At 40.8% G+C, this 12,879-nt stretch overlaps 1 protein-coding gene across 4 annotated transcripts in view; it reads right to left on the bottom strand.

Annotated features, from left to right (window-relative positions):
* Positions 1–3,568: 3,568 nt before the first annotated feature.
* The window catches only part of ZFYVE27 (zinc finger FYVE-type containing 27), a 63,273-nt gene continuing 53,962 nt past the window's right edge, over positions 3,569–12,879 (bottom strand). For all 4 annotated transcript variants that reach the window (XM_075215934.1, XM_075215935.1, XM_075215933.1 and 1 more), the window contains 3 exons: positions 10,276–10,322; positions 9,239–9,320; positions 3,569–9,073 (listed from right to left, as the gene is read on the bottom strand). In XM_075215934.1, the coding sequence (XP_075072035.1) occupies positions 9,009–9,073; positions 9,239–9,320; positions 10,276–10,322 (194 nt within the window). In that variant the 3' untranslated portion in view covers positions 3,569–9,008. The remainder of the gene's footprint in view (positions 9,074–9,238; positions 9,321–10,275; positions 10,323–12,879) is intronic.

Raw genomic sequence — 12,879 nt, 5'->3', positions numbered from 1 at the left:
ATTGGACCTTAGATCTAATCAATGAAATGAAGTTAGGAATATACGGATGACACATTCCCAGTGTACAGAAACAAACCAGGTATTGTAACACACAAGTCCTATGTACGCTCCCTGGTGTGATGTTTGGTATCTAGAATTTGTTTCCTTAAAAGATTTCCAGGACAAAAGAGGGAAATGAACAGGGCTATTTAATCTTCACAAACCGGCAGCATTTTTGCCCAAGTAACAGTGATTAAACTAAATATATAAAATTATAAACATCAAATATATCATTGGAAACCATCACAAAAAGATATACGAGACATAATAATCTAGAAACTCTTCTAACTATGAAAAAGGCATCTCGTAAAATTCATGAATGTATACGTAAAATTACCGGTATCAACCGTAGAAGACGTGGGTTTGCGAATTATCTTACTCAGAGGCATTATCCCTATATTTGTAATTTTAGACACTGAAAAACTGCAGGCAGCAACCTTTAATATGTTTTCATTGGTTGTAGTTGAATGACAGGAAAGTATGGTGTACAAGGAAAAAAATGGAATTAAACTTTAAAATAATTCAAGTCCTCTGGTGCAAAAACTAATAAAGTGGTAGGTTAAGTCAAATGAATGGGCTTCTGACACCCTGAAGAGCGGTCAATGAAGATACTACTTACTACAACATGTCCTTAATGCTGATTGGATGGGCTGCTGTGGCTCGTCCAATCAGCTTAATCTGCACACTGCAGTGATGTTCATCTGAAAATAAAACAATTTTTTGACAGCCAAGAGCAATGATTATTATCTGTAGCCTAATAGTGACAGATGGAAGTCGCAATTTTACTGATCAGCATTTTGTTTTTTTTACCAAAAGGACAAATAATTTGACTTTTTGTTTTACTATGGGTAGATGTACTGACTTTGCCCACTATGCCTGTTGTATAAATGTTGAGTTCCATGATATAAAAGTGATTCTAAACAAACGAATTAGAACAAGATTAATGCTTACAACAGTTTTCGGTCGGCTGTTTCTCTTGGCTGTTGCCTCAGCCACACAGGTGTAATAAACACCCCTATATATCACATCATTAGTGTCAATCAGAAACCCTTTATGCCCACCGCCTATCACCGACACCTAGCAGAAAATCATCTTTTGTAAACAGCATTTTATTATCTGGTGGTGTTAATGACAGAATCATTTTCTGCATTGGCTAAAACAGGTAGATATGGCTAGTCAAAGTGCGTGGAGACCACACAAAACTAATTATCAGAAAATACAATTCAGAGAACAATGTTTACTGAAGTATTACACCACAGATTGTCCATTTCCTCACTTGGGAACACACACGAATAGCTCATCACTCTTTAGTAACCCAAACGAGTTGCTTGTATGAGGCGATTCTCTTATCTAGGTGTGATTTATCTACACTGACAGGAATACTCTGCGTCTGGGAAAACTTGCTAAGTCAGACACATGACACAAGCGTGTTGGCGGGTCTTTTTACCCTTGGTATGTAAATGCGTACATAGATAGGCACAGACATACATACGCACGCAAACATACACAGATGCACACATTATATTATATATACCAACATTCTGAATATCCAAACCGGAACAAGGCTCAAAAAGGGGGCGTATCTGTGTCATGACAGGTGGCGTGTCTGCGTCATGTTAGAGGTCATGGTCACGGTGCTATAGGCATGGCTACACACCCCAAGGGCGTGTTCGTGTGCTCTAAAGTGCTTGACCCCAAAAATCACCAATCACTTGCCGCGGGCACCAGTGACACCCATCTCTGGTGCCCCTGGCACTGGCTCAGCATGATACCTGCTAGGCTTATTTTCCTCTCTCGCCGTTCCACCTCTGTATCCCCACTCTACCAAGCCCTTCACTGGCTCCCCTTCCCCTACAGAATCCTTTTCAAGCTCCTCACTCTGACTTACAAGGCCCTCGCCAACTCCACTGCTCCCTACATCTCTAACCTTATCTCTATTCACACTCCCTCCCGCTCACTGCGATCGTCCAATGATCGTCGCCTCTCTTCCCCTCTGATTACCTCCTCTCACGCACGTATCCAAGACTTCTCCCGCACCGCTCCCCTCCATTGGAACAAGCTCCCCCGCTCCATCAGAACTTCCCCTAATCTGTCCTCTTTCAAACGAACATTAAAAACCCACCTTTTCCTTAAAGCCTTCCAGTCTCATGCCTAAACTCCCACCGGTCGGCTACCTCTCTTTCTCATCTCTTCTTCCCTTCTCCCCCTTCCTCCCGTCTCTCCGTCTCATCCATGTGTCTGTCTGTCTTCCCCTCCCTTTAGATTGTTCGCTCCTTTGAGCAGGGCTCTCCTACCTTCTGTTTCCATCACTTTTAACTGCGCTCTCCAGCTACTCAGCTCACCTCCTCTCAGTCCCTCTGCCCTCTGTCTCCTCTCCGCTCCCCTCAGTGACTCTCAACCTGTCATCCGTGCCCACCCTCTTGGGCCATAGTTACCTGCCTGTACTCACTTTTCCCCTCCCTCCCTCTTTCATGCTGTGCCTGAGCCCCCAGAGTTATAGTGCTTACTGTTACTTGTACTGTGCTGTTTCACCTTGTACTGTGCCATTGTTTGTCCTTGTACGGCGCTACGGATACTTTGTGGCGCCCTATAAATAAAAATTAATAATAATAATAATAATAATAATACCTCCCACCTTTCTTCTTACACTCAGGCCTCAGCAGCATGCTGTATGACCCTGGTTTCCAAAAGGTCATCATCATTAGTGTGTACTTGTACATGCCCTATAGCAGGTGTAAAACATACGCTTCCCAACAGCTCAATATGCATGTTTGTATGTCTGCGTGTGCTGCACTTGTGAGAAGACTCATTTAGTGTACTCAGCCTGTTTGTTCGCCCCTTGCCTCCCCCATTCTGCCCCTCCGGGGCGGAATGGGAGAGGCAGAATCCCACAAGTCTGCATTGGAGTGTATGCGTGCGCCCACTTTCTGGGCACGCGCAGACCGTTTTCATGCTAGAAACGCTACATAAACTGGCGTTATGTCCTACTCTGCACCCAGCTCAATATGTGTAGTACAGTCCTCCTTCTGTATACTACCCACTCTCACTTGCCTAAAGTATATTCTCCGCAATTGTAATAAAATGTATTATTTCCGTTTTACGCCACCCTCCATATTTGGCCTGTGTTTTAAGATGGAATTATAAAGAGGGAGCGCGGTAATAACAATTAAAATACTTGTAGCACACCAGAAATTCAATTACTCGCTTTATAAGTATTTTTTCATATAGTACACAGCGCTGTAGAGAATATGGAATCATTCACATTAATCTGTACCTGGGCTTTCTTTTGGCAGATTTAAATAGACACTATATACTTTTACGTTAAGTATAAAATACATGTTTCAAGATTCTGTTATTTGCCACTTGTTTACGGTTAATAATTTATTTAGCAAAACCCTGTGCGTACATGGCGTGGCTTAAGAGACGATCTTTCTGTGGTGCATTTATATGCTGATCTGAGAGGAGTTTAGCTGATCAGCTCAAAGCTGTCATAGCAGAAATGTGTAAAGAAAACACAAAAACACTGTGATTTACTTATATACATATTTTTATTTTTACATATTCTCAGTGAAAGCAGGGCAGTATTGAAATAACAAAAAAGGCAGATATCGCAGCAGGAATAACAAACAACAACTACATTCTAGAAATCTTGAAAGAAACATTGGTAAATCGTCTTTCGTTAGGCTAGCCTCAGACGAGAGGGGCAATTCTATTTGATAGCTATTACAGTGATAGACAGATGGTAATTAACGGAGTTTAAAAAACAAGGCTTTTATGGTCTGCAACAAAACTTCTGAAACCCCATTCATTGCCAAGTGTTGGGAGTCGATTCAATTCCAAGCAATGTGCGGCCGGACGTCACTGCAAAGTACACCTCCGCACATTACTGTGTACTACGGTAACCCAACATTCTGCGCAACACTACGGGCTACGATACTTTGCCGTGGCGCGCCTTTGCGAAAATTCTCCGCGGCACATCTCTTAGGATTGAATTGAACCCTTAGGGGCGTATTCAATTGTTAAAAAGTCCTGCGGCATTAAAACTAGTACCGTTAATACGGTAGAATCTAGCTGGATTTCAGCTCGCGGCTCAGGAAGCTGCGAGCTGAAATCCAGCGAGTAAATTACCGTATTAACTGTTTTTCCGTAATAACGGTAGTCGTGCGCGGACCGCGGGATTTCCGGCGTTTCCGCCGACAATTGAATACGCCCCTTAATGTTGTAGCGATTAAACGCAGGATAGACTATCTCCCAGTCTGACACTAGCTTACAAAAAACACACACACACACACAAAACAAATTATTACACATCAAACAAGTCTACATTACCTCCTAGTCAGCAGAATGGAGAAGTGAGCGAGGTTCAGTTAATGTATTGATTAGTCGAAATGAACATATTAACTGTTCATTGTCCCTTTAATAGAATACCTGGATGACAGACATTAGGGAAAATGAGTTTGTATCCTAAGCTGTTCAGTTTAGGTCAGTGCCTCTGCTCAAGTACAACCTCTAGAAGGCCATATATTTCCAGGCTACACTTAATATAAACCCCATTCATTTTTTATTTAAGTTTTTTTAATTAAAAAACCTGATCAAAATATTAAGGCAGGTTATTATGCACAGAGAACACCGTTCTCTGATTATCTGAATATAGTCAGACACTGGAAAATGCCCCCCACCTACAAACTACCCTTTACGTTACCTCTGATGGGCATTGTTCACGATGGTGACATCTACAGCACGTCACCAGCGGGCACACCGATTCCGCAGCCCAACTTTGGTGATAGATATCACCAATGGTAAGGACTACTCTCTGAGTGACAATTATGGGTCATGCCATGCATGATTTCTCCTGCCCGGTGAAAATGGATCTTGCCAGTTGTACATATTGCCTCCTTTTCAGAGGTAAAACTTAATGGCTTTCTGAACAGTGCTAACAATTCGTTTTCAATACCACCCATTGGAATTGTTACTGCTTTGGAACATTGAAATGTAAATAAACTGGCAGCAAAAAATGCAAAACGATGCCAAAATAGAGGTCCAACACTGCGCTCAGCTCTGTTCTGTTCGGGTGGACCATTTATGTAAGGGGTTTTAATATCTAAAACCCTTGTTGTTAGAATGTGAAATTATCCTTTAAACATTATCCAAGGTGTCCAATGGAAACTTGCTGTAAATGGCCATGTTGCCAAGGTTGAAATACATTGTTTTGAGAATAACCAATGCTTCTGTTCAGTGTCAGAGCATGAGACAGTGATGTCACTGGGTCTTAGTGAAATAATAGAAAACAATCTCAGTGATGTCACTGGTTCCTAGTGAATGGATAAGCTGCATTCTCAGTGATGTCACTGGTTCCTAATGAAAGGATAGCCTGCATTCTCAGTGATGTCACTGGCTCCTAGTGACTGGATAGGCTGCATTCTCAGTGATGTCACTGGTTCCTAGTGAATGGATAGCCTGCATTCTCAGTGATGTCACTGGTTCCTAGTGAATGGATAGCCTGCATTCTCAGTGATGTCACTGGTTCCTAGTGAATGGATAGCCTGCATTCTCAGTGATGTCACTGGTTCCTAGTGAATGGATAGGCTGCACTCTCAGTGATATCACTGGTTCCTAGTGACTGGATAGGCTGCATTCTCAGTGATGTCACTGGTTCCTAGTGAATGGATAGGCTGCACTCTCAGTGATATCACTGGTTCCTAGTGAATGGATAAGCTGCATTCTCAGTGATGTCACTGGTTCCTAGTGAATGGATAGGCTGCACTCTCAGTGATGTCACTGGTTCCTAGTGAATGGATAAGCTGCATTCTCAGTGATGTCACTGGCTCCTAGTGACATCACTGTGTGTAGTGACAGATGCAAGTTAATTCATTTGGACAGTATTTAAATCCCCATGTTTTGTTTGCACGGATTAACTCCTCAAGACAGGGCCTGACTAGGGGTACTGGGGGCGGTGTGTGTGAGAACTCCCCCTTCTCCTCTCACAAAATTGACATTGCCAAAAAAATGTTAAAGCTGACAGAAAACATGGATTTATCTTCCATTCCTGGGAATAATGCCCGTGTTTAGGTAGAAATAAAATGTAACAAAACATTGAGCACTGACAAACAGTAATAAAATATTTGCTTTCCACAAAAAGGGACAGTATGACAGGAGCAGCTACTATACTGAAACTAAAATACTTTGCAATAAATATAATAAATAAAACACGTCTATCAAATTTATTTAAAAAAAATGCTCACTAGGGACCGTTAGAACAACATAACTAAAACAGCACAAAACTATATTCATGTATAAATCTAAGTTAAAGAGAGAAAAAAAAATACATCTCCTAATAGCACAATGTACATCCGAGTCATTGTATCATGAGGTCATCCTTTATAGAAATGCTTGTTACCAATTCCTGTTCAAACAATTACCCCCCTCCCTTCTTTACAAGAAGACTCATTCACACATATACAAGCTCGTGGGCCAGATCCTATTAAAAAAATATATTAGAAGACTAAAGAGTAGATTGATCAAACATTCTAAAAAGGAAAAAGTAGAGGTGTTGCCCAAAGCAACCAATCGGATTCTAGAACCATCGTGTTCTAGAATGTACAAGATAAAGGATAGATAGCATCTGATTGGTTGCTATAGGCAACACCTCCACTTTCCTTTTCAGAAGGTTTGATAAATCTTCCCCCTAAGGATTTTCTCACCAATGCTAGGGGCCACCAAAAAGCTTTGACATTAAAATGAAGAAAAACAGCTTTCATATCCTCTGGATTTGGTGGCCCTCCGAAGCTTTGTTATTTTTTTGCCAAGCAAGGCAGCGTTCTTGAGAACCTCTGTAGACTATTATATAATGTTATTTTTTTTCTTCATAGAATTGGATTCAGCGTTTGGACATGTAACAATAACCACTGTTGCTTCTAACTTCTGGAAAACGAGAAACTTAAAAAGCTTAATCTTATGAGAACCCATCCTTGAAGGGCTACTTTTACAGTGTAATCATGAACAATGGATTTTTTTCACCCTAGAATGTTTAATTTTTAAAAGTAATTTCCAGAGAACAATGCAGTGATTATTAAATTTTTATGTAAAGAGAACTGCTCTAGATAATTAAACCTGATATTACAAACTGACCCTTTACACCGAAGGCTCGAATCCAAATCTTGGCACTTCTTTTTTTTTTTTCATAATGCAGTTACTTGCTGAATTAATTAATTTATGAGAAACATGCTTTTTTCCCCCCTCATCAATTTAGCAGCAATAGGCAAATAACTGGGGCGATCAGGAGCGGACTACTGTGATTCAGGTGAGATCGGCCATGATGCAAGGCAGGAGCAGTATTATTGGTTAGCCAAAACAAAGATCTATTTTACCACGCAACAATTGAGTTAAGAAAATAAATTGCTTTATGTCAAGTAGAAGATCCATGAGAATGATCTGCTTGATGAGGGTGCTTTTTGGATACAAACATACACAAAGCTTAGTAACCACCGAGTTTATGTACATATCCGTCTGTCTACATACAAACCCATTTACAGTATGCAAAGACAAACAAGTAATGAACGCCGACTTCTACGTACCTAACCGATGGTTTGAATGAAGATTTGCTGTGTTCTTTGATAAACTATGGAAATCCAGTGTAGTATTTTGTATACATTGTGCTCAAGTATTCATATTTATGCCTATTTTTGGCACACTCTGTTCTTTCAAGGCCACCCAACACACCGCCAGTCATAGAGGGGGGTGTCACGGCATTTAATAACTGTCTAACACAGATAATGTAGTATTTTTTTTACAGCAACCATTGCACATAGCCCAATAACGTTTACTATTAAACTTTTGAGGGAGATGACTTGGTAATTATAGCTCTAGAAAACAAATTTTGAAACATGTAAGACAAACAGGCCGATAACGTTCATCGAAGGAAGCATTAAAAAGTCAAATAGCTCAGATGGAATTTTTAGCCAACACACCTCCAACTAGCGGGTCTTCCACATGACCATTCTCCGCCAGATTTTAGGAGAACGCACCCCAAGACAAGAAGCAAAGCAGCGTTAAGGAGTTCTCTCAAGCTGCGGTCATCCCCAGGATAAAACCATTCATGTTTCTGGTAGTTACCAGGCACGAGGGTGTGGGGTGAAACAAAAAGTCATTTTAGCTAGAGTCAACCTTTAAAATCAATAAAAGTTGTAGCAAAAAAAACACAACAAACTTTGTGCCCATAAAATAACATTGTATCCTTATGCAACTGACTGTGTGTACATCAGAATCCAGACCGGTGAAAGCCTCTTCGATCATCACTGGTCAGTCTGTGGCCCTAACAGTCGCTATTCATCTAGAAACCTTCTGCGCACTCACAACTCCAGTGAACGGCTACAAACAATCTGGCGGTGTTTGAAAACGATGAGTCAATGGAAGCCACTTTGCGGCAAATGAGCGGAAGATGATATACTTTGTTGTACATGGTTGTGGTCTCTATCACTCCATTGGCTGCGGTAGTGAATCCGCCATTAAACTCGGAAGGCATTGCTCTCAACACAGCGTCAGGCTGACAAAGGCCTTTAGCGAATATCAGCACTTTTCTCTTACGCGTCCTATGAATAATCCCGCTCGTCTAATTCACTGATTCGTTTAAAGTCTGTCACTAAAAACCGTAATGTTCTATAGGTTTCTAATTTAGATTCAATGCTTGTTTCGTTTACTGAAATGTCGTTATTTCAGGTGTATTCAAATGAACCTTCAAAGCTTTCTTTTTTAGCATAAGGCTACAAGTGCGGGGCCTAGAGAATATACCTCTATATAGATATACAGACTGTGTATGAAACATGTAATGTTATAGTTACATAACATGGGGAGTTTGTGTGCTATCGCAGTCACACCATATTTGCCATCTCTACAGATATTTCTAACATCTTCCTAGGCTGCAGGAGAAGGTTTAGATCGACGCTTCCAAGTCCAGAGAGAATATTCCAGTCCTACTTGTTTAACGCCTGGTTGCAAAGCGCACAAACAAATACAGTTTCTCTCTGTGCGTCTGGAGCTGCAACAATATAAATATACGTACGTATTGTTAGTTTGTGAGCCGCCTGCAATAGCAAATACAAAGAAGAGTTTATACACACTAGTCACATACACGACACACATTACCCATATGCTCCTTAGGTCGGCCTGGCTGCCAGCACTGAACCACACATTTGGTACCCACCTGTGGCCCCCATAACCGATTTGAGGACTTTATAAGAGCAGCATCTTGAGCAGTAGCTATTTCCGCAGTTGCTGCAGCTCCTCTGTAAGGAGGAAAGATGGGAGAACCAGAGTCAGTTTCAAGTTAAATGAAAACTGTAATCTTAATTACATGTTGTTATTATTAATTATTATTATTAATTTTTATTTATAGGGCGCCACTAGGTGTCCGTAGCGCCATACAGGGACGAACAAAATTACAATACGAGGTGAGACAGCACAGTACAGTAAACAATAAGCACAGTAACTCAGTGAGCTCAAAGCACAGCTAGGGGTGGGGGGGAGGGGAGAGGGGAAGGTCCGCATACGACGGAGCCCAAGAAGGAGGGCATGGATGACAGGGAAACCCCCAGAGGGGAGAGGAGGGAGCGAGAGGGGACAGGGGGAAGAGGGCTAGGTAGCTGGAGAGCAGAGTTAAAAGTGGTGAAGACAGGAGGAGAGATGACCCTGCTCAAAGGAGTGTACAATCTAATAATTGCTGCATTTAATAAAGTTTCTGCACAAGTTCTATAGAATCATGGTTTTGTGCATTAAAAAGTATTATATGTCATCATATTTATAGTGCTACTTTTGGCTTATGCTGGTGATATGAAGAGGGAGCACTGTAGTATTACGCAATGAATGGGAACCGGTAAGAAACATATAAGCTGTTCTCATCCATCCTATTTTCCTATACCTTCAATAATGACCCGTAGGCACCCAGCAAACCCATCACAGCACCACATAACCTTTATCTAGACATATCTGTATAGAATAACTGAATGCATAAATATACCACTTCTACACGGACATTTCATAGATGTCATGTACAGGAAAAACAGAATTTTGCAAAGGAGAATAATGGGAAGAAGCCAATTCATCAGATTATATACGGAGCTATAGACCATAGCGACACATCCAAGTTATTTTTTAATACCGGTTTACCTTATAGAAAGCACTTACTCTTAACAGTTGCAGTACAATAAGGAATACAGGGAGTAAAATCAAAAGTATACGTACCCTTTTTTTCAGTACCGAAAAAGTGGCATTGCATCCATTACATGTACCTAGAAAATGAGAACAAAATACAGAAATTAGTAAATGAAATGAATGAAAAGTATCAATTGTATCACTGAAAAACAGTTTTCATTTTATTTTTCCATAACTAGACACAGGCATTATGGGTGTACGCATTAAACACATTGAGATCCCTTTGCCATTAATCCATACAGGACATGATAGTCTACACTGTGAACGATTGTATCGGAATGGGCAGATGATTAACACAAAGGACAAACATTCTGACCACACCCATTTATGTGATGTCACCTAGACAGGCGAAACCAGCAGAGCCGCAGGGTACAACAGACGAACAGGCTTGAAAATCCGAACTCTGCAGCAACGTGGCCACCAGTGGTAGCAGAATTTGAGAGATACAAATCTGAAGACGTGGCGAAAAAAAATAAAAATCTGTATATAAGTTGGACCTTAACGGAAAGTGTCATTTATTGACTTTGTCACCTTTCCTGGCATGTTTCATAGACAGTTTGACAAGCCCCTGCATTATAGGGTAGGCATGTTAAAGAAAGCATATGTCCTGGAAGGCAGATATTCCACAGGCTTCTATGCAGAAAGAGAAAACTCCTGAAAGTGATGTTATACATGACAGACGTCAGGGAAGGGGGCTGCAATGAACACCTACAATGTTCTTACAATATAGGCAAACATTCTACGGACAAGCAGCATAAGGTTGATGGAAACCAATGACAGGTTCCTCGCACACTGTGGGTTAAATCCACACGGCCCCCTGGTGAAGAGCGGATTGTGTTATTTTCGCTGTCAGAAAACATACAATGAAACAGAACTATAAAAATCCACTAATAAAAATCCACCTCTTGGTCTCGACTCTCGATTTTAGATTTATTTTACAATAAGGATGTGGCAGAAATTTTAAAGTGCATGCGTCTCCTACGATAAAGTGGAGGCACCAACCTATCCAAACTGTCCAGAAATAGTATATGGAGTTCGCGAAGATTCATGTCCGAGATCCAGGTAAAACGTAGCGTGTCTCCACTCTTGTGCAAGCAGATGTATTTATGGAGCAGTCATTAACCCAATGAACTACTGCTTAGTAAATGAAGATTTACAAAAGATACCCTGCACCTAGATAGTACTGGCCCAATGCCGATTAGCGCTGGCACTCTTGACTGATGGGTACTTGAGAAACACTCTTAAAATATAGTGCAGTATGAGCACCAGTGCATACTTGCACTCTTATCTGTGATTGGCTCAGAAGTGTAAGAGACTGCTCCTGATTGGCTGCCTCGGCTATTAAGTATCCAGACTAACCGAAGCTCCACTCATGATGGAATATTTACTAAAATGCAGGTTTGAAAAACTGGAGATGTTGACGATAGCAACCAATCAGATTCTAGCTGTCACTTTGTAAAATGTACTAAATAAATAACTAGAATCTGATTGGTTGCTATAGGCAACATATCCACTTTTTCAAACCTGCAGTTTAGTAAATATACCCCATGGCGTGTTGGGTGCTCATTGAGAACAGTCCATTCGGTTCATAGGGTGCTTTATATTTCCAAAACGGATTATCTACCTTCATATTAGATTACGTTGGACCAAGAAAAGTAAAAGTATTTAGTGTCGATGCAACATTTATTTATAATTTATGGATCACATAATATTTTATTGATTACGGCAGCAATATTTTTTTTTTATTACTTTATACAAGTGGACACTATATTTTTTATTTTATTGCTATAACTAATGAGGGCACCATTACTTAAATTACTACTGCAGTCTCTACTAGTTATTTTAATTACTACTGTTTATTTCCTTTAGGTAAAGCTTTTAGTGCTCGCTCCTGTGGCACTACAAGTGCAAGTACGCACTGGGTCGATGTTTTCATAGACTGGGTTTGTAGAAATCGTATGGGGTAACACCGTATGCTTCCCCATCTGGTTTTACCATGTGCTTTGGCCTAGGCCAGTGTTGGCTAACCTCTGACACTCCAGGTATTGGGAAACTACAAGTCCCAGCATGCTTTGCCAATATATAGCAGCTTATTGCTGGAAGGGTATGCTGGAACTTGTAGTTTCACAACACCTGGAGTGTCACAGGTTAGCCAACGCTGGCCTAAGCCGTAGGCGGTTTAGGGGGTTGCAACACATAGGATACGAGAACAGTTTTCAGCCTCCGAACCTGGCGCTGACCATTGCACACAATCTGTGGCAGTTTGCAAGTCACAAACAAATCCTTGCTGTTTAGTCAATTAACTTCCGTGTAGTATCAGTTTCAACAATTTACAACAACTAAAAAATTTTCAACCAATTATCGTGCAATAAACTTTATACAACTTCCCAAAAACAATAATGTCCATACTTTGATGGTGGCCGCAATGCTGACTATAGTGACACATTTAAACAATCATTATACCTCCCTCCTTAATCCTAATTAGCTGAAATCTGGTGCAACGTATTTAAAACATAGGACTAGTCCATAGGACCCGCTTGTAGTTTTCCTCTAGCCTAGTGATGTTCCCAATGTGTGGTGGTGTTCTAGACTCATACCACATTCATTGCCTGTTACCCTCACACTGTAAACTTG

Source organism: Mixophyes fleayi, chromosome 6, assembly GCF_038048845.1.
Source record: "Mixophyes fleayi isolate aMixFle1 chromosome 6, aMixFle1.hap1, whole genome shotgun sequence".
NCBI lineage: Eukaryota > Metazoa > Chordata > Amphibia > Anura > Limnodynastidae > Mixophyes > Mixophyes fleayi.
Note: the sequence above shows the minus strand (reverse complement) of the source record. Positions and strands in the feature narration are given on the sequence as shown.